The sequence below is a fragment of the Phocoena phocoena genome, chromosome 18 (assembly GCF_963924675.1).
Source record: "Phocoena phocoena chromosome 18, mPhoPho1.1, whole genome shotgun sequence".
Lineage (NCBI taxonomy): Eukaryota > Metazoa > Chordata > Mammalia > Artiodactyla > Phocoenidae > Phocoena > Phocoena phocoena.
In genome coordinates, this window is record NC_089236.1 from 20,699,297 (window position 1) to 20,721,286 (window position 21,990).

The following is a 21,990-nucleotide window of genomic DNA, read 5'->3' on the forward strand; positions in this document are numbered from 1 at the left end:
GTACAAATAAATATATGAATCCGCCTAGTGGTGGACACTTAGAATTACCAGAGGATGAATTTCATCGTCCAGATAATGATATGCAAATTACATTCAAGTGAACTCTAACACCCATTCCTAGTTCTTTCCTGTGTGCTCCTGGTACATTGAGTTTGTGCATCTCAGCTGATTTTACCCTCCTTTCCGTCCTGCTCTGTCTGCACACCACAGCCCCTTTCCTCCCAGCAGGACTCAGCTCCAAGTCAGACACTGTACACTTAGGTAGAGAGACCTGAGCATCAGCCACGGCCAGCAGGGTTTACAGAAACTGCCCGGCCCCAGGTTTTGTTACCTCAGCCAGAACCCTCTGGTGGCTGGAGGGTAGGGGCCAGGGGGCATCCCCAGCCTAGTTCAGAGACTGCCAAGGGACACTTGCAAAGTCATCTTTCCTGCAAAGTGGTTTCATATAAACTTGACGCATCCGCTTGCCTTGTTCTGTTGTTTGTATCTTTCAGTGGGAGGGATATGATAAGTATGTACACAAGAATATTATTGTTAAACTCCTCAAAGAAGGTGATAGTAGACTTCTTTTTTTAATGTTTTTTTATTGTGGTAAAAGTCACATAATATAAAACTTACTATTTTAACCATATTTAAACTCTACAGTCCAGTGGCACTAAGTACGTTCACATTTTTGTGCAACTCTCACCATCATCCATCTCCCGAATTTTTCACCTTCCTAAACTGAAGCTCTGTCCCCTTTAAACACTAACTCCCCATTCTCCCCACCCGCTGGCCCTTGGCATCTACCAACGTACTTTCTGACTCTATATGAATTTGACTATTCTAGGTACCTCGTATAAGTGGAATCAAACAGTATTTGTCTGCCCCTAATGTATATTGGAGTGCACTTTTAAGGTTAACTTAATATATGTCCTGCAAACAGATTGTACCTTCTTTTTTTTCCCCTGTGCTGTACAGTAGGCCCTCACCAGCCATCTACTTCATACATAGTAGTGTATATGCGTCGATCCCAGTCTCCCAATCCATCCTACCCGCCCTCCCACCCTGGTGTCCATACGTTCGTTCTCGGTAGTAGACTTCTTAAGCCCTGTATACCGTTTGTTTATGGGCTTGTTTGTTCATGGTTACAACTGATTTCCTACGTACTTATACTGTGTGCCAGCCAGGATGCAGTGCTGTGAGATGATCTCATATAGTTTGTGATCTCATCATCTGCTGGAAGAAATGGAGATGTGGACATGGGGGTCTGAACCAGAGCTCAGAGGAGGAAAGATTCCCAGAGCCCCACCCAACCAACAGAGGACAGAATGTCTGAAACCTTGCTGATCTCAAAAGTCTAAGGGTATCATTTTCATATTCATCTACGAATTTGGTGTTTTGTCTTAAGGACATTGTGCCTCAGCGTGAGTTATTTTAATGTGGTTTGCTTTTTGGTTGCTGAGAAATATCAGAGGTCCTTCCTGCAAAGTCAAAAATGAATGTACAGAGGACGTTCACCTTGCCTCGGTCATTGTAACCCTGAAGGTGCCAATAGGATATGTATGTAGTATTGGGCATGTGTTGTTTGTAGCCCAGACCTGGATGCTGCTTGCTCAATACCTAGATTAAGTTCTCCTTCACGTGTAGGAAACGTACGTGAAATTATATTCATAAGATATTTGAAATCATGGGGGAATTATACTTTACCGTATGTTGAGCAGGTCTTATTTAAAGAACAACATTCCCTCTTAGGTTTGAAACTTATTATAAAGGAAAGAGGAGAAATAAGGAGCCTTGGACTCCAGTCCCAATGAGCTCGGTGACATTGGTCACATCCTTTAACCTGGGTGTTATTTCACTCCTCTGTGACAGGAAGAGAGTGGCCAGATAGAAAATCTGGTGCCTTTACCTCTACATTCTGTGACTCTGTTTTTCTTGTGTTATCATTTAAGGAACTTGACATAGATGCAGAAGATAGCAAAGGAAACTATTAAAGATTTGGAGAAAGCCTCCCAAAGCAGGTTAAAAGAATTTTTTTGAAGGCCCAGTGGCTGTCACCAACGCATGTGACAGAATTTTTATGAATTGAGCAGCTTCTGTAATTCCCTCTGAGAATAGCCCAAGAGAGGGAGCTTTAATCGTATCAGAAAAGATTTAGGTTACAGGGTTGGGATATGAGACACCAGAGAGGTTGTAGGGTTTCCTTATTTGGATATTTTTGAGAAAATAGTAGATGGCTCTCTTTCTGGGGCAGTTTGCATGCAGTCTTGCCTAGAAACTAGGAGCGAACTGGAGCAGCGGGACTTAAGATGTACGCAGTGACATCCCAGAAAGCTGATCTCACGTGCCGTTCTGGAAACTTCCCTGCTCTGTGCTGAGCAGTCAGGCAGCTGAGCAGTGGGCATCTGCCTTGGTCAGTGAGGAGAATGCATGAGGACAGAGCTTTGCCTGCTGTGGAGGTAAGGGCAGGTGGGGCTGGGAGATGCTGGGTCCACTTCCGAGGAGGTATCTCCCCGGAAGCTGCTTCAGGCCATGGTCACAGCTCCTGATGGCCCCTGACCCTATTTCTAGGCTCATTTGAAATACACCTTACCCTGGCTCTAACTTGTACATACACTTGTCAGCTAGTGAACAGACTTTTGGAACTTTTAACGTGGAAGGGACTTCATCTCTCAATTTACAGATGAGGAAACTGAGGCCCAGAGAGGCTAAGTGGAGTCTGACGTTACATAGACAGGTAGCATCCTGGGTCTCCCGACCCCCAGGCTCTCTCTTCCACCCCCTGCTCGTTATTTTATTCTGATTTCCTTGGAGATGTCCATGTGTATAAATGATCTGATTAGTTGTATTGCATGGGCTGATTGAGTTGTTTGATATTTTATTTTTTCAAAAGCTTCTGTGCTAATTTCTTCCTCTTATCTGATCTCTTCCCTGCTCCTCCTCCCACCACTGCCCTGTGTTTAGCCTTTCCACCTGTTCATATTTGATCTTCAGAACCTCTTCACTCTATAACCATTTTGCAGTAAGTGAGCTGTAATCTCTGTGTTGCATTTGAAACTTGACGTTTAACGGTGGGTGTCATGAAGCCCCAGTCTTCGTGGCCCCCTTGCTTGTAGCCCAGCAACCAGGGCAGTGCTTTGCACTTAGACTTCTAGGTGGAGTGAATGAATGAATGAATGAATGACGTCCGATATTGAGGTAATGGTGTCACAGTGGGTAATCAACTAGCCCATAATAATATTCAGCTTTTTGAAAAGATTATTTTCAAATAATCTTTGGGGTCCCCTGAGCTTTCAGTAGGGGAGGTCTGGATCTTAAGTCCTTGTGGCTGCATGTGAAATGAAGGGTAGCTGTGGACCTTCTAGACATGAACGCCAGGAGTATCACTGTACAGCCCAGGGAAGGAGAGAGAGGCCAAGGCAATGAGGGTCTCCCCAGCCCCAGCCTGGAGCATCCCCTTTGCTTGCAAGAGGTTTGCTCTGTGTTCCATCCTTAATGGGGTTGGACAGCTTGGTAGAAAACAGACATTGGGGGGTGCTGGGGGAGAAAGCAGGGAGCTGGACACTCCTTAGTTGGGGACAGAGTAGGGCTCTGTGTGCCATGCTAATACAGCTTCAGAAGCCCCTCAACTGAGTGATCAAACCACAGAGACCCCCAGAGAAACATCAGCTTTGGAGTAATCAGGGCTGCTGGCTTCCTCGGGGGGTGTTTTCATCCCCTGAGATAGCTGCTGAGCCTGTGCTGGGAATAGCCTTCCAAGAGTGCAGAGAGAAGAATTCTCCCCTCTGCAGCAGCCTCGGAAGAATCAGTGTATCTGCAGGGAGAGAAAAGACAATCTCAAAGAGATTTTGACTTGACAAAAGAGTTCATAAGAGCCCCCTTAAGTGGCCATCTGTATTTGAGGACATTTATAATTATTTGGTTCTTAAAAGCAAAGGCACTTTTAAAATACATTTTGAGAATCGTCCCTTGTGTGAAAGTTTGGAATATCTGTATCCACAGAGAAATTGTATCCCCAGCATACATAGTAAGCTATCACCACCACCACCCCGCCCCTGCACAGTGTTCTACTTTGTAAAAGAAAGCGGACAGAATTAACTGAAAGCAAAACTCCTTCCTTATCTAACTGTAGCATGATAGCTTTTAAAAAAAAGTTATGGGGATTTTATTTTGCTTCGGAATCCTAAGCATTTCATGTTTCACTTCTTAATCATCAGAGTCCAATGCTAAAGATTACGGGATTCATGACGTTCCGGATGACATGTTGTTTTGGGTTGCTCACTACTCAGTGAGGTGTTCGGAAGTTGTACAATTTTCCCCTGGATACGTACTGAACTTAGGAGGTAAAGGTGGGAATTTGGGTCCTGAGTTTCCAGTTTTACTTTCCCCACTGTGTCAAGTTGCAGGAAAAGTAGGGCACATTCAAAATAGTCCCTTGGCAATGTGATGCCATGTTACAGATGCCACTCTGATCCTAGCAGTTATATAATTGGGTGTCAATCTATCGAATCAAAATACCAACCCACACAGTGTTACCTCCTTTCAGAAATGATGCCAGTTCAGGAGCCATTTCATTTTGCCAGGTCACCTTTTATCAACCTGTCTACTTCTTTTCATTATCAGTTAGGAAACTCCTCAGAGAAAATTCAGCTTACATTTATTTTGAAGAACGCATTTCCTTCTGTAAATTCTACAGCACTGCGTTCTATAGTAAACTCCTACAGATTGTTTCTACATTCAGATTTCAGGGAACTTGAGTCAGGTACTTTTATTATAAGAAGTCATTCTCAGAAATTCTCTTTCACTACCCATCTGGAAAATACCAGCCTCCTTGAAACAGAGACTCAGAACTGGCTGACCTAAAGGAATGGACAGGTTTGGTGGCTTTTGCAGTTGGTGGTTGTTTGATTTTCTTATGACTTTAAAAATAATCTTATTAAAAAGAACAACTGGTACTTTCTTTGGCCAAATGTCCTGGGATTTTACAATCATTGATTTAATAAATGTAAGTGCTTACAGAGAAACTAGCCAGACGTGACTTAGATGAACGATTTGAGATGTGTCTTCTTAGATTTATGACTTGGGCAGTGATTCAGAAGTGGGGTTCCAAAATTCACCACTGATTTGCAAAAAACCTTAAGATGGTTCTTGGCAAGTCATAGTTAGATGATACAGTCATTGAAAAGGGCCACACTTACTGCAAAAGCAGTAGAGCAGAGCCCAAGAAACTGCTCATTCATGCCCTGAAAGGGACATGCCTTCCTCAGCCACTTCTTTTAAGCTCCAGATGGGAGTATCCAAAAGCCACAGCCCATCCCATTACTGCAGGGACCTCTCTAGAGTCAGCTGCCAATATGGTGCCGGTAATTTGCAAACAAACCCTTGTCAATTCTCCTTAAGAATCTTAGTCATATTATAACCCAAACCATCAAACATGCGTGAATTAAAATGGGTGGTTTTTTTCAGGTAAACATATTAATAGACTGTGTAAAGTACCTAATATTTGATTCTAGCCCCAGCCATGTCCTTCTTAGAAATGGTCTGATCCACATGTTTTTCCATCAGTTACCTCCTCTTCCTGCTTCTCTGCTTTGTGAAAATGCTGTCATTTGCACATTCAGTTGAATTAGTTAAAGAGTCTGTTCTCAGTTCTGGATCTTAATGGCCCTGTGAATGGTCAGTCCATCCTTTTCTTGCTCTGCTCTTTCAGCTCTGCATTTACAAACCCTAGCCTGGCAGTGCTTTGAGGACTTGTACACAGACAAGGCATTTCATCTCATTGGACCTTAAATCTCTTTATTTATAAAATGAGGGAGTTGTACTAAGTTATTTCTTAGCTTGCTCTGTCTCTAAAAGTTGGGTTGTGTTTCCAGGACTTACAGCTCACTCTGATGGTAGAAGAGATTCTCTCTCCATATCTATTTGTGTTTGGGTGCAACAAACAACCAACGGTATCAGAGTCATTTAGGCTGGCGAAGCCTTCTTCTCCAAGTCACCTCTTAAATTAATTCAATCTATTCTCTTTTCCTTTAGCTATTAAATCACTGGAGGGTTTTGGATTTTTTTAATTTGAAGGCTGTCTCACTATTTGGCTTCTCCCAGTTGATCCTCCCCATTTATGTAATTCTCTTACAAAAATGTGGTTTACCAGATGCTCAAGGTTTTTCATCTTGTCCTACCTGCCATGGTTTAAAAATCACATCGTTTTAAAAGAACCCTACTTTCCCTTCCTAGGTCTTTTATTTGAATGGGCCCTGCAATTTTTATTCTAAAATATTTTCTCTGCGTTTTTACTGTACCATGATCTTGAGATTTTCTTTCTTACCCAACACTGTAATTCTTTCCTTTCTTCCCCGGCCCTGCCCTTGATCCTTAAAATACAGTCTCATTCCCTGCCTTTACATATATTTCTCACCAGTGTCTCACAGTGCTCTCAAATCTAAAACTCTTACGTCAAAGGATAGGCCAAGTTTAGATTCGGAGATCCCATTCATTCTTTTTTTTTTTTTTTTTTGGTACGCGGGCCTCTCACTGTTGTGGCCTCTCCTGTTGCGGAACACAGGCTCCGGACGCGCAGGCTCAGCGGCCATGGCTCACGGGCCCAGCCGCTCCGCGGCATGTGGGATCTTCCCGGACCGGGGCACGAACCCGTGTCCCCTGCATCGGCAGGCGGACTCTCAACCACTGCGCCACCAGGGAAGTCCCAAGCTTTGATTTCTTAACACATGAAAGCGAAAGCTTCCTAAGCTAGAACACCTGGATAGAGACTTCATATTATAGCTTTTTTAATCTCCCATAGGCTAGGCATGTTATATACTTAATGAATAATTGCTGAATGAATGAATGAATGGGTGGATGGAATGCGTGTCTAACAGAAATGCAAAGCAACATAAATAGACAGCATGGGAGAGGAGAAAAGACTTGACAACTGGAATCTTGCTGCGCCTCTACCTGGCTGTGTGAGCTGAAAGATGAATCTTCTCTGAGTTTCTGGTTCCTGCTCTATAAAGTAAGGCTACGTGTACCTATGCCATCAGCCTTCCTTGAGCAACATTATAAGAAACATAAAACTTGCGTTTACTACATCCCACAAGTGTCCTCTTCTCCAGGCCTAGGTGAGGATATTGCTCTCAGACCTCAGTTCTCCTGCCCTAAGAAGAGTGGTTTGTCTTATGTAAATAGAGTGAATTATGTAACTGAGATGTCCTTTCTTCATTGAGCGTCTCGAGAACTCAGAGCTAGATTTTCAGCATACTTCTAGCAAAACGTTCAGTCCTGACCATGTGTTTGAAATATGCAAGCTCTTGCTTGCTATCCTCTGATTTCACCTAAGCTAATTACTCCTTCTCCCTGATCACATGATTTTATTGGTTTACTTCTTAGGTTTGGTTAGATCTTTGTAACTGGGCTCAGATTGTTTTCGGAATAAGGCTTGATTTTAAAAAAAGAAAGAAAGGAAACGAACAACAACAAAAAAAAAAAAGAAAGAAAAGAAGGAAGGAAAGAAGAGAGGAGGGAAGCGGGGGAGGGAGAGAGACAGAGAGAGAAACAGACAGACAAAAAAGGAAGGAAAGGAAGTGAAGGCAAGAAAGTCAGAAAGCCAGTAGCTGTCTCTTGAGGGTTATTGTGATGTGTGAGACTGTGTCTCCTTGCACAGTTAAGCCCTCGACAGTTTCTACCTTCCATCAGAGAACCCAATGGACTGGTACATTTTTAGATATAAGGTAAATAATAATACAATAAATCTTTATTGATAATAAAAGATATTTTTTGAGGAATTGAAATAATAACAATATATGTAATCCCACGATTTTTAAATCATGCTCCCTGGAATTCCCACCGTGCGTAGATGACAAGGAGGTGGGATAGTGGAGGTAAGGTGACCTTCAGGGTCTTTTTCAACCAAAGGCTTTCAGGGTTGGTTTTTTTTTTTTAATTGAAGTATAGTTGATTTACAATGTTGTATTCGTTTCAGATGTACAGCAAAGTGATTCAGTTATACATATATAAATATCTATTCTTTTTCAGATTCTTTTCCATTAGAGGTTATTACAAGATACTGAATATAGTTCCCTGTGCTATACAATAGGTCCTTGTTGTTTATCTATTTTATATATAGTAGTGTGTATCTGTTAATCTCAAACTCCTAATTTATCCCTCCCCAGAGTTATTTTTATTTGTTCGCTGTTATTTACATGTAAGGTTTCTATTCACAGAGGGCTGCTTAGGAAAACAAAAGTTTGAAACTACTGATACATGTGATAAATGGTATGTGACAGGATAGTGAGTTGGTGGATAATGGATGAGGACTTGCAAAATTGAGCATAATGCATTTCTGGCCAACAGGTTTAAGTGCTGAAACTGTTCCCTTTCATGTGTGGTTGTTCATTGTCACTGAGAACAAGTACAGCACTATAAAATGATGTGCAAATATAGAAAAGGAAATCCATTTAAAACAGTATCCAGTCACAAATTTTAAATATTTTTAAAAAGCAGTAATTTCTCGAAAATTCCCCAAATATAATTATACATAGAAGTACCCCTTCTCCCACACTCTCACCCCACTTATCCCTTCCCCACCAGGAAATCCTATAAGCTTTAATGGAACTCCTATTTGAAACATGGGCGTGTGAATTAGCTAGAGACACGAATACAATCCATTTTCTGTTGCATTCTCTTCCTACCCACTAGAGGGCAGCCGTAAGGCACAGGGAAAGGGAAAATACTCAGGCATTAGCATTGTCTCTCAGCCAACACTAGCCTTCCTGAGAACACCTAAAAAGTCCCTCAAATTCCCATATATGAATGATTAGCGAGTCAGATTCCCTTCTTCTTTTCTTAAATATTTAGAGAACTTTGATAACTCCCTTTGAAGTTATAAAATTTATCTGTTGGCTTGGCCAAACATACACATTTGCAGTATGACCATGAAGATATCTCTTAAAAAGACATTTATATAAAAGTCATGTTTTGGTTGTATATTTCTGTGTTTCAGACTACTCCAAAATGTGATTTTAAACAACCATCATTTTACCGTCTCTCAGTTCTGTTGGTATCAGAATTCTGGGCAATTCTGCTTCATGTGATGTTGGCTGAGCTCGTGTTCATCCGGGGGCTCAAGTGGGCTGGAATGTCCAAAATGGCCCACTCCGCTGGCTGGTAGTTGACGCCGGCTGTCGGCTGGGGGCACAGCAAGGACTGTTAACCAGAGCATCCAGGTTTCATACTTCATGTGGCTTCTTCCTGTGGCTTAGACATCTCACAGCACAGCAGTTATGTTCCAAGAGGGAACAGCCCAAGGATGAGCATTCCAAAAGGCAGGAAGCAGAAGTTTCCAGCCCCAGACATGGCTTCTCGAGCCTTCTAAATGGTCAAAGCAGTCGCAGGATCAGCCCAGATTCAAGGAGAGGGAAATAAGCTCCATCTTCTGATGTGAGGAGAGAATCAAAGGGAGGAGAGAAACTGGTGCAGATCATCTTTGGAGACCACCACAATGAGGGTTAAGAAAAAGGCTATTTCTTACATCTGGGGAAGATAATTATAAGTCATGATGGATGCAGAGGAATATTTCTTTACTTAATAAATGAGAATTGCTTCTCAGTGTTGTATCTTAAGAAGATACACATCAACCACTCCCTATGTTGTCCCCTCTCTGCAGATCTGTTGCCTAAAGCAATAAAAAAATGGCCAGAGGATCGGTATCAGATGAAGAAATGATGGAGCTCAGAGAAGCTTTTGCCAAAGTTGGTAAGTGAACCTGATACCTCAAGTCACAAAATTCTCTTCTTTTTTAGTAGCTTTAGGACAGATGCGGTGACCGGTAACGTGAGCCAAATAGCAGAAGGGACAGGAATACAGTGGTGTTGGTTAGAGGAGCTGGGAAACATTTTTGAAAGCTGTTCTTCAAGAAGATTACTTCTTTCTCTATCTAAACATGGAATATGGGCCCTTTGTCATCTGTAGCCTTTCCTGGTAATGGCCAACTAAGTCTCATCTTTCATGGCTTGTCTGCTTTCTTTGGTTTCCTTTGTTTTCCTAGTATTCCATACTTATTCTTACTCTGTAGCCCCAAACCTGTGATTTATTTTCCCATCTGTTTCTATGAAAGTCTCTTCAGATTCAGCTGTCGGAACCTCTGTTTTGAAATTATGACTCTTGGATGTTGGAAGTGATGCTGATACCCATATCCAATAGCAACAGGCCTCTTGTGAGATTCTGACTTTGCATGGGGTCAGGCCACAACCCCTGAATGACTGCCTCTCCTGCCCGCTCCCCTCCAATCCAGCCTACTCTCACGTCTCTTCGTGCTGTGACCCAAATCGCCCCAAACCTTCAGCTCCCCGTTTGCCTTACAGATTCTGATGGCAATGGGTACATCAGCTGCAATGAGCTGAATGATTTGTTCAAGGCTGCCCGCTTGCCTCTGCCTGGGTACAGAGTGAGAGAAATTATAGAAAACCTGATGGCTACAGGTGACCTGGACCAGGATGGGAAGATCAGCTTTGATGAGTTTATCAAGGTGAGTATGACACAGAATCCAAGGAGATGCATTTGAAATGTGGGAGTTCAATTCGGAAAACGTCCAGAAAGACATCCCTACCCTCCTTGCTTCAACATTGCTTATTCTCTCCTTTATGGTTTTCTCAATCACAGATGGGGTTTCTAAAGATCAATTATGTTTTTGCAGGTTTTTCATGGCCTGAAAAGCACAGACGTTGCCAAGACCTTTAGAAAAGCAATCAACAAGAAGGAAGGCCTTTGTGCGATCGGGGGCACTTCAGAGCAATCTAGTGTTGGGACCCAGCACTCCTATTCAGGTAGGGGTACCAGTGTGGGGCGGGGAAGCCGAGGTGGAGAGAGTGTTGCGATGAGCTGAGGGCGGAGGGAGACAGAACCATGTCCGAAGGATCCACGTCTTCTAGGGTTACAGATTCCAAACTCAGTATTCAAACCTAAGGGGCACAAAGAAAGACAGATGTTAACATGAGTTTACTGACTACTGCCTATTTTCCTATGTATAAGTGGGCCAGCGGTTCTGGCTCCAGGTAGGGTCCGATACCAAATAATCGCATCAGCATTTAAAAAGGCTGCCAAAATTCCTTTGTAAATCTTCTGGACAAAAAGAGCTACTCAAGCTTCTACCTCCAAAATTCATGCTCCAAAATGCCTGCTGAGCGGTCCAAAAAAAAAGCTGTGTTTTCACTGATCTGAAGGAAAGTTGTATATTTATTCCGAAGGCTGCCATCCAGCAGCCTTCGTGGAAACTTCTTCGGAACAGTACAGTAATCCAATAATTCCCAAACTGAGGACTCCAAAACATTAGTTGATCTTAAAGATCAGCGCATGGTTAAGTACGATTCTTAATTGCGAAGAAAATTTCACAGCCTCTTACTATGTAAACGTGCATTAGGAATCTCCAAGTCAATAAAATGCTGTGCGATGTTTCCCAAATTGTGTGACTTAGGGTTCTTCTGAGGGACTCTTTTTTTCAGTGACATGCAATTTGGGAAACACGGTGCTGGGCTGTAAGGCATAACTTGAGGCTTTATTAAAATCTCTAAAATCAACTTCTGGCAGCTTTACTGATAGGAAAGAAATAACATATCACAAATGATTTCATTTCATAGCAATTTCATTATACAGTTTTCCCCTGCTCCCTGAAAGTAGAGTGTTCCTGTGAAACGTTCCATAAACTGAAATGGCGTAAAGCAAAGAAGCAGTTACCTTAGGACATATCTGGCTAATGGAATGCACAGAATAAGTTGAGATGAGACAGACGCTCACAGACACAGTTCAAAACAATGGCCGCTCGATGCTGAGGTGCGGAGTGTAGTTCCCGGGGAAGGAGCTGGGCAGGGCCACTCTCCCTGCTAGGGGTGCCCACCGCCTCTGTAAAACAAACACTGCAAAACAAACACGGAGAGCTATTTTTACTTTTAACCTTTTCTCGTAAAAGCAAAAATCCTCTTCGGATTTCTTTTGGTTAACGGAAACAGGTACTAATGTAGGTCTTTTGTAAAAGTGAAGTGGCATACAGCAAGTTTCAAAAAGTGGGGTTACCTGTAATTGTATAAAGAAGCTCAGAGCTATTGCAGAGATTGCCTGTGATCATCCCACATTTAAATCAGCAGAGCTAGAGCTAAGCATTAAACCACATTCACATTTAAATTGTATATAAATATAAATAAACACTTAATTATTTATATATATTTACATGTATAAAATACAGATATGTATATATTTACTTCTTTTTTTTTAAATGTATGTGTTCATTTTTTTAATATTTATTTATGTGGGTGTGCCGGGTCTTAGTTGCCGCAGGTGGGCTCCTTAGTTGTGGCACATGGGCTCCTTAGTTGTGGCATGCGTGTGGGATCTAGTTCCCTGACCAGGTATTGAACCTGGGCCCCCTGCATTGGGAGCGCGGAGTCTTAACCACTGTGCCACCAGGGAAGTCCCTATATATTTACCTCTAAATATAATATATTTGCATATATGTAGCTTCTAAATCTGCTTGCTATATATATGTCTTATGATTGGAGTGAACAGAGATTCTGTGCCTATTTCCCAAATCATTTGAGATTTTTAAATGTCAATAAATGTGAGATGATAGGATAATGGACAAGATTAGCCTCACAATGTCTCTTTTGGGCACAAGAATCTAAGATCCATGTGTATAATTTTGTTTGTATCAGATTTTCACTTTGCAAGTAAGTCATATTAATCATTTACTTGCAGAGGAAGAGAAGTATGCCTTTGTCAACTGGATAAACATAGCCCTGGAAAGTGACCCCGATTGTCGGCACGTCATCCCAATGAATCCAAACACCAATGATCTCTTCAGTGCTGTTGGAGATGGCATTGTGCTTTGGTAAATAACACTACCTTCTTGGCTTCCGAAGGTCTCCCTAGAATTTTCTGGAATACCAGCAATTCACTGCATTTATCTTTAGGCTCACTTCCTCTGGTACTCAGCTGGATCTGAAATGCTTTTCCAGACTTTCACGTGGCAGGTTCAGGAGAGCAAACTGATTTCAAAAGCAGCTTATAATGAGAAATGTAAAACTACCATCACTTGGGTGGAGGGGAGGTATGCACAGTACAGAGACAAACACGAACATAGAGATACAGTAACACAAGGTCAAAATCAATTATTTTTGGAATATACGTCATTTTGCTTCATCTGCGCATGGCCTGCTGTGAGAGTACATAGAATTGAATGATAATAGCAGCGTGATAATTGAAGCATCCAATGCAAATCCTCAAGCAAAAGAACTATTATGTTGAACTACTATTATGAACTAAATATATGTTGTGTGAAAAAAAAACAAAAGAACTATTGAGTGGTGCACAAATGCTGCAGGCGCCTGGAAAGGGAGGGATGTATTCTATGCACGGGAGCCCTCTCAACGCGGTTGGTCAACTCAGGATGGTGCCTTTGAAAATGCCTCCGTGGCTCTTGCTTTGGCAGCCTCTCTGTCATTGCAAGATGTGGCATGAATGAGGAGGCTTGAAAGGCCCAATCTCAGGTGGGCTCGGGAATTGAAGGGAAAGATGTGTGGCCAAGACTTTGAGCCTCCTACCCCTCCTCTGCTCTGACCGGAGCAATTCCACTCTCGGTATTTTGTTTATTAGAGCTCACCATGAGATTCCATTTTTTAAAAGTTCAATGGCTGAAAAAAGACATCAAAAACCTAGCCTGCATGTTCAGGTCCTGACTCTTTAGGTCCTGACTCTTTAAGACCACCCCCTCCCTGGTCTTCCCTCAATCTCTTTCTAGCTGTACCTCCCAAGACCCCCATGACTCAGGCACCCAGCCCAGGGCACGAGTGAAGGGTTGTATGAATGACTGGATGCTTCATCAACCGTACTCACTCTTCCCCATATACGCCCTGCTTACAACTTGCGACTCTGGCTTTGCCTTTTATTTTCCTTTTTAAGAATGTCCTTCCCCACCCTCTCCTCCTACACAAATCCATTTACTGTAAAACTCCTGCTGATCTCTCCCTTCACTGAATGCTTAAAGTACATATTGTTTGTAGTACTTTGGGAGCCATTATAACGTTCTGCTTTGGACTGTTATGTAAATTTTCATATCCATATATTTTGTCTCTGTAATTTGACTCTAAGCTTTTCAAGGGCAGGGATATCTTACACTTTTTTAAGCCACCCCTCTCTCCTACTGTTTCCCAGAGCTTCTAGTTCACTAGAGTTTCATATTTTTCAAATGATGATTTAGGGGTTTGTTTTGCCTAAATTGCAATAAAGTCCCTTTTATTTAAATATATGTACACACACACACACACACACACACACACACACACACAGATCAAAGTTGTGGAAACGCATCTTTATTTAAGCATCTATATGCCTAAAAATTGTTAGAAAAAAAGTTAATGTTGATTTCTCTTATTAAAAAAAGGAATAGTCACGTTCAAGTTTATTATGCTTTGATTTTGTTGTTGTTCCTTTGGATTTTTTCCCAACTTCCTTTCTCTAAATAAGATGCGAGTGACCTAAGGAAATTTATTTTTAATGACCCATTGGAGGTTAAACCGAAGCTAAGCGGGTAAAATAAGTTTTTCATAAATAATAGCTGTTGATTTTGGATGTCTGACCAATGTATTATCTACGTAAGTGGGAGACATTGCTAAAGTACTGATACTATAATGCCTACAGGAGAATATAAAACATTTCATTACATGATCAGTTGAAGGTATAGAGTTTGACCAGCTGTCAAATAGAAATTTAGACACTATATAAGCTCAAAAGTGTACAGATAATCTTTTATATAGTGGAGCAGTTTTCATGGCTACCAATGATGTCGCTGTCCTCTTTGCTTATGGCATTGCTAGAATTTAAATTCAGTGTCACTGGGCTCTTTTATTTAGAAGCCTGCTTTATTTAATTGTTTCTCTTTCAGTAAAATGATCAACCTGTCAGTGCCGGACACAATTGATGAAAGAACAATAAACAAAAAGAAACTCACCCCTTTCACCATTCAGGTGTGTCTTCCCTGTGTTACCTTAATGCAGGATTGTGCTTTGAAGAAATGAGTCGCCGTGAGTGCTGGCCTTTTTCAGGCGCTCAGACATTATTTCCAAAGCCCAGGCTTTGGGCTGGTGATCTGTCATGACTAGTAGGGAGAGGGGGACACACTTCTATTTCGTCTTGTATTAATACAGTGGGGGGGTGAGGGAAGTTAGTGAGTATTAGTAGTTGGGGCAGACTTTGTTTGTTCTGGCCACGTATGAATAAAATTCACATCGGCTAAAATTTAACTCAAACTTTCCCTGGCAATTTATCTCGGAGCTGATGCCAACTACACAATATTTTATCTGAAAAGATTAGCCTTTCTAAGAAGTGAGGGGGTAAAAAAAGAGAAGTGCTCTGGCAGCCTTCACGGTGCTATTGGCCACAGACACCAATGTGATAAATATAACTTGCTTTTATGCCTTCAGTTTTGTCGATTAACTGGAACAGTGACCGGTAGTAAGTAAGCTGCATTTCTGTCTTATGTTCCAGCATTTTAACATTATTGTAATCTTTTGCTCAGAAACTACATCTCACTTCTTATATATTATGTCCTGTTTGGATTTAAGCAACCCCGTGTTCCTAAAAACTGGAAGCCGTGATCAAAGCAAGAGCTATGATTAAATGTACATGAAGGCACTTAACGTCATATTTAATCTTGATGTTAAATTTTAGTCTTGGCCGTAAGTGGACGTGATATTTTTTACTTGTCATTTTGAGCTCTCTATTAGGGTAAAAACCCAGTTTTCTTCTGATAATCCCCTTCCCAATTCACTGGTGGCCTGTGTTTTGTTCTTAATCTATCATAAAAACAAGTTCTATACATCTTTGATCCTGATATCTCCTTCTTTGTGGACTCAAAAATAATAGTAGAGTTGACCCTTGAACCATGGGCGGAAGGGGGTGTGTCAGCCCTCCGCTCGGTCCAAAATCCAAATATAATTTACAGTCTGCCCTTCCTGTACTTGGTTCCTCCATAACCACGGTTCTGCGTCCATGGTGTCAACCAACCGTGGATCATGTAGTACTGTAGTATTTACTATCGATTAAAAACCTACATATAAGTGGATCCAGCAGTTCAAACCTGTGTTGTTCAAGGATCAACTGTAGAATGACCCTGGACTGCAAATTTCACTGACCCTATTCCAACTGTATATGAGTTACCTTACATACATTGTTGTTAGTTATAAGAACATATAATCTGTATGCATGTGGATATGCGTGTGTGTGTGTGTGTGTGTGTGTGTGTGTGTGTGTACTCAAGGTCCCTAGATATTATAGATAATCAATAAATTGTCCCAGTAAAAACCGCTCTGTCTTTTCTAGGAATTTCATTTGAATCTTTTTCATTCCTTCAATATCCAATCTGAATGTCAAAAAGATATTTTGTTACTCTCTTTCATGACCTTGATTTACATTAACAACTGGGTTATTGACAATAGCTAGTCACAAGAGACAGTGACTGCCCTCAAATGTGCCCCTTCATTGCTGATGGAGATGCTGAGAGCGGAGGCTCCATCACAGAGCAGTATGGAAAGAGAAGACTGGTTAGTTTCATCGGGACCAGGATGAGCCTTCAGCTCAGGGCTCTGGCTTGGTGGACTGGGCACTGCCTGAGCCCAGTGTCTGGTTACTGGATTTTACTCCAGTAAAATCCAGGTGTTACTCCCTGCTTTTTTTCAATGTTAAAAATCTAGTGAGGACAATGCCTCTAGACCTATGAACTTTCTAGAAGCAAAACGTTGCTGCTGCCGATCAAGGATGATCATTTGGCATCTGCAAAGTCAAAAACAAAACTCACATACTTTTTCCCCTTCAGGAGAATCTGAACCTGGCTCTGAACTCTGCCTCAGCCATCGGCTGCCACGTGGTTAATATCGGGGCTGAGGACTTAAAGGAGGGGAAGCCTTACCTGGTCCTGGGACTGCTGTGGCAGGTCATCAAGATTGGGTTGTTTGCCGACATTGAACTCAGCAGAAACGAAGGTACCAGCAAAGCCTCCGACGTTAATAACGGCATGACTTTTTGTTAGTGCGTGTGTTGGGGGCTGTGAGAGGAAGATGTCAGGAGTTGTCAAACTCAGAATCCTCAGTTTTTGAAACTACAGTTATATCCAATCCATTGTATTAATGTAACACATTCTGTCCACACTGCCCAGACTTTTTAAAACAACAGAGCAAAAGCGTTTATAAGACCACAGACGACTAATAAGGCTTGTTTAGAACCTAGAGCTCAGTCTAGCTGTCTGGGACCCCGACCTCAAGAGCTTTTCTGAGCTCACTTTGCCTTTAGACGCTTTGTAACAAATTAGGCTAATTTAAACTTGGATTTTACAAAGTGATTCACATTCATATACTGTAGTGATAGCACCAGAGTAGAAACTCAGTCTCTTCCTTACCAAGATTATAGGAAATTATATTTAGAGTTTCAGAGCTCTCAACTAAGTATTTGTAGCTGTCATTCTTATCCCACCTGCTGTCAGCGCCCTAAGCACTTAAACAATTCAGCCTGTCCTTTAGACAGTAATAGTAGACCTCGGTAAATATACAAAACACACTGTTACCTTTCATTTTTCCTGTACGGATCCTAGTAATATGAAATCTGTAGCCAAATTCTAACCTTTTTTATACATATATTTATTTACATTTTCAAATCAAAGTAACCAGTGAAGAATCCTGGGGTACCATTTGAAAACCAATATATTAAACAGAATATAAAGAAGAAAAAAGCAAATAGGGAACTTAGAACACATTAGAAAGAATATTGATTTGCAAATAGTGACCTCAGCTAAATTTAAACCTTCTAGCTGAGCAAAAATGACTTAATTCATCTGGGAAACAGAGGAAAGAGTTAATTACACTTTCTGAGATGCTATAATTATGCAGGTAAGCATTTGAAATATAAAACACCTATGGGAATAAACAAGAGGACATTGTCATGATTATGAAATAGATCTCTTAAAAGCAAAAATGTCATATCATATCAAACGTGCTCTGACAGACCCAGCAGAGTATTCTGAGTCGATAGTCCGGGTTTTTTCCATGGCTCTGCTCCCGTATTCTGAGGCATAGCACTGATATTCATTGGTGCCTTGTCTTCTCCGCCCGAAAAATGGGGATAATAAATAGGCTTACGATACCTTACACCTCTTTTTAGGGAATAATAATAAAGTGTTTATTCCATGGGAAAGGCTATATGTCCCTCTATCCCAGAGAGGTAACGTGGTATCTTTGACTTCCCAGCAGGGCTTAGTTTAATTTATAACTAATCCCCCCAAATATCCCCGGCATTGATTTTTCTTCGGTTGTTGCTCCTCTTCAGCACTGGCTGCTCTTTTGAGAGAGGGGGAGAGTCTGGAGGATATGATGAAACTCTCCCCTGAGGAGCTCCTGCTGAGATGGGCTAATTACCACCTGGAAAACGCAGGCTGCAGCAAAATCAGCAACTTCAGCAGTGACATCAAGGTAGGAGGAGTGGACTTTGTACACGACTAGCCACAGGGGTGAAGGGAATTTGGGCATTCACAGAGAAGAGACAAAGATAAAGACAAAGGGCTTCATCTCTTCAGAAGTTCTGGCGTTAGTTAGAGTGGCCGGTGCTGTTTCGGGGCCCATGCTGTCCTCGAGTCCACGTGCAGCTCCAGCTCAGGGCCACATGCAGACCTGCCCAAGGCCCTAGCAACCGCACCACATCAAACGAGATGGGTGTCCCCTGGAGTTTCAACATCAGAACGTAGAGGGATGAGGGTGAGATAGAGGAAGAGCAAGAGGTAAGACTGATTTTTTAGGTAAAGAGTGTGTAGGATTCTAATGTCTTTCTGATTTTATCAGAGCATCAGATGGGGATTCCTTTAAAAACAAATTAAACCAGGATTACTCTTCTAATTATCCTAATCATAGCAAACAGTATGTACTGCATGCCAGGCACTGTTCTAACTGCTTTGTGCGTGCGTGTATTGACTCATTTAATCCTCACAACAGATCTTTGAGATAAGGATTATTATTTGCTCATTTTGCAGATAAGGAAACCGAGGTAAAGAGAATATAAGTAACTTGTTCGAGTTCACATAGCTGGGGCAGTGGGGTCAGGACTCAAACTGAGCAGTTGACCTGCATGATACTTGACCACCATACATACTGCTCCTCTAAAACAATTCGTAAATTTCTTGAAAGCTTTTTATTTGTAGAAACCAGAGTGATGTTTAAAAGATAATGATTCTGGAAACCATCTGCAATGAGAATTAACCCCAGAAATCGTAGAAGACACAGTTAGTCCTACAACAGCGATCCAAAGGGGGAAAGGCTGAGGGAAGCATGCACTGTGGTTTTCAAGTTTGTGAAAAGTTCCACGCCAAGGTGAAAGGAGCAGCTTGTTAGCATTGATAACAGATGGACTGACACAGAAAGAGCTTAAGGAACGGGAAGGAATGTCAGTCCCAGGAGGAAATGGTATGAGTTGCTGGAATGCAACATGAGAAAAACATTCCAGTCTCCACTTTCTCAAAAGTTAAAGACATTTTCTCCAAAGAGGAAGAGTCAGAGGAAAGGTCACATGACTCACCAAGTCAACCCAGGCTTGTAATTCTTGAGTGACAACTTCCCCCTGCTGTGGACTTAATGGCTTTTAGAACTCAAGGTCTGCCAGGCACAGTACCAATTAGAGTGAAGCTTCTAGATGGAAAGTCCCCAGTTCCTTAGGACATCAGCTAATAATGCCAAATTTATTTTTTCTAACTACACAACGTTCATTGGTTATTAACATTCTTCTTGCGCCACCAGCCAGACTGGGATTAAGCAGAAACGGGACAGCATTATCTTTCTTTGTGCTCAACCCTTAGGCTCTGCAATTATTTCAGGCAAAATTCTCAAACTTCTCAGATAAAATTAGGATGCTTGGTTGGAGCCATAAATTTACCTGAGTTCCTATGACTGCAAGGCTGTGTTCTTTAGAATGTGAGATAGGAACTGGCAGGCTGAGCACTTATACAGTGGTTGTGCCTGTTCTCTGGGAGTAGCTGCCTCACCACCAACGTCAGTGCTGTGACGAGGGGCCCTTAAATCACACAAAGTCAGCAAAGGCGGGGAGAACCCCCCAAAATACACTGAATGAGACAAGTCTCCTAGGGTCTGGTGAAATGAGGTGACTCTTAGCAAAGCTAAACAGATGTGACACGTGATGTGCAGATTTTATTCACGCCTAACCCTGCGTGGAACTTTCACCGACTTCGAAATACCTACAGCAAAAAGTAAGAGAAAGGAGAAGGTAGAGAGAAGAGATGAAGATCAGTTTCCCAGGTGCAGCATCCGCGGCCGGTGCTCTCTCTTCTCATCTTTCTAATGTCACAAGAGGTGAGCATACCTCTCCTCTCCCTGGGCTCCACCCAGTTTTTAAAAACAAACAGAGGGACAGCTGATTTTTCAGACTTTAAGAGAAGTTAAGATGTCTTTAAATGATTTAAATAAATTACCTGAAAATCTGTATGCTTTCACTGAATGAGAATAAACTTGTAATTTTAAGACTATGATTCAGAAAATTTTTTGTCAATAAGCCTATTTCCAGAATCTAAGAAAACATGAGAATTCAATATCCATATCTACTCTGCAATAGCTAGACTAAACCACTTTTTCTAGCTTCTTGATAAATAGTAAATGCACTTCCCTTAATATTGCTCCCTTTACATAAAGACTGCTTGTGAATGCTTCAATATTCTGTCTTCGAAATCTTTTTCTTTTGATGATTGTCCATTTGAATGTGTTTTTAAACTCTGCCTTAAACTTCTGCTTCCTTTTTCTGTCACTTTTTTTTTTTAACTAAACCTTAGCTGACTGACTTCTACAGCAATATAAAGGTATATATATTTTCCTGTATACAATTTAATACATGTAAACAAATTATTTTTCTCCCCTAAGATCAACAGAATAGCATTTGCCTTTTATGTATGTCCTGTATTTTTAGCTGTTATACTCCTTTTAAAAAGAAAGGCAAATATATAAAGAGATAAATAGAAAATTCAAATTAGTGAATGTTCCCAGCTTTGTTAATTAAGTTGCATTCTTGAATGATAGTTGGATGAGAAATGAAATAGGTTTGCTTTGGGGAAAGTATTGTCGTGCTAAGTATGTAATTAGCTGTGCCATTTTGAAATTGTAATTTCCTCATTTCTCACAGGACTCAAAAGCTTATTACCACCTGCTTGAACAGGTGGCTCCAAAAGGAAAAGAAGAAGGTATTCCTGCTGTTGTTATTGACATGTCAGGACTGAGGGTAAGGCCATGCCCCAAGTCGTGTTAGATGTGATGACTCCTCTGCATTGGCTGTTCCATTGCCCTATGTGATGCTGGCTCCAGAGTTCCATGAGTGGACATCTCTGCTTAGAGCCATGTTAAATTGTTAAAAGCTGTTAACAGTTTCGGGTTGTAACTCTGGAAAATTGGATCTGGAATTAAAATTAAGGAAGGAGAGGAATGCTAATTAAATGCCATACACCGTCAGAGGCACTTCTGCATGTGTCCCATCATTTAACAGGCCCTACAACACCAAGAAGGATTCTTTTTTCCATTTTTAGATACCTGAACATTATTTCTAGAAATAGACAGGATATTTACACAAATAAATAAATTCCCACTATCACGATGAAAAACAAAATGAGATTCAGAGGGGTTCATTAATATGTTCAAGATCATATGACAGATTAGTGGAAGTCATGTGATCCAAGGCTGGGGCTCTTTCCTCTATTAATCCTAATAAGAGGAAACCCCACTTGCTGGGTTCTTCCTATGTGCCAGGTATTATGCTGGGCATACGCTGCCCCTAATCCTTGCAAACATCACTAAAGTAAGTGCTAATAACTCTGTTTTATAATTGAGAAAACCGAAGGTCAGAAAAGTTAATAATCACCTCATGGCCACAGAGCCAGTATGTGGCACAGCAAGGATTTAAGCCCAGGATGGCTCCAAAATCCACTCAGCCACAGCC

At 41.4% G+C, this 21,990-nt stretch overlaps 1 protein-coding gene across 1 annotated transcript in view; it reads left to right on the forward strand.

Annotated features, from left to right (window-relative positions):
- Window positions 1-21,990, forward strand: part of LCP1 (lymphocyte cytosolic protein 1) — a 54,748-nt gene that overhangs the window by 9,879 nt on the left and 22,879 nt on the right. The window contains exons 3-10 of the mRNA XM_065896199.1: window positions 9,641-9,729; window positions 10,338-10,501; window positions 10,670-10,799; window positions 12,721-12,853; window positions 14,906-14,987; window positions 16,835-17,000; window positions 18,337-18,479; window positions 21,184-21,279. Coding sequence (XP_065752271.1) covers window positions 9,666-9,729; window positions 10,338-10,501; window positions 10,670-10,799; window positions 12,721-12,853; window positions 14,906-14,987; window positions 16,835-17,000; window positions 18,337-18,479; window positions 21,184-21,279 — 978 coding nt within the window. The 5' untranslated portion in view covers window positions 9,641-9,665. The remainder of the gene's footprint in view (window positions 1-9,640; window positions 9,730-10,337; window positions 10,502-10,669; window positions 10,800-12,720; window positions 12,854-14,905; window positions 14,988-16,834; window positions 17,001-18,336; window positions 18,480-21,183; window positions 21,280-21,990) is intronic.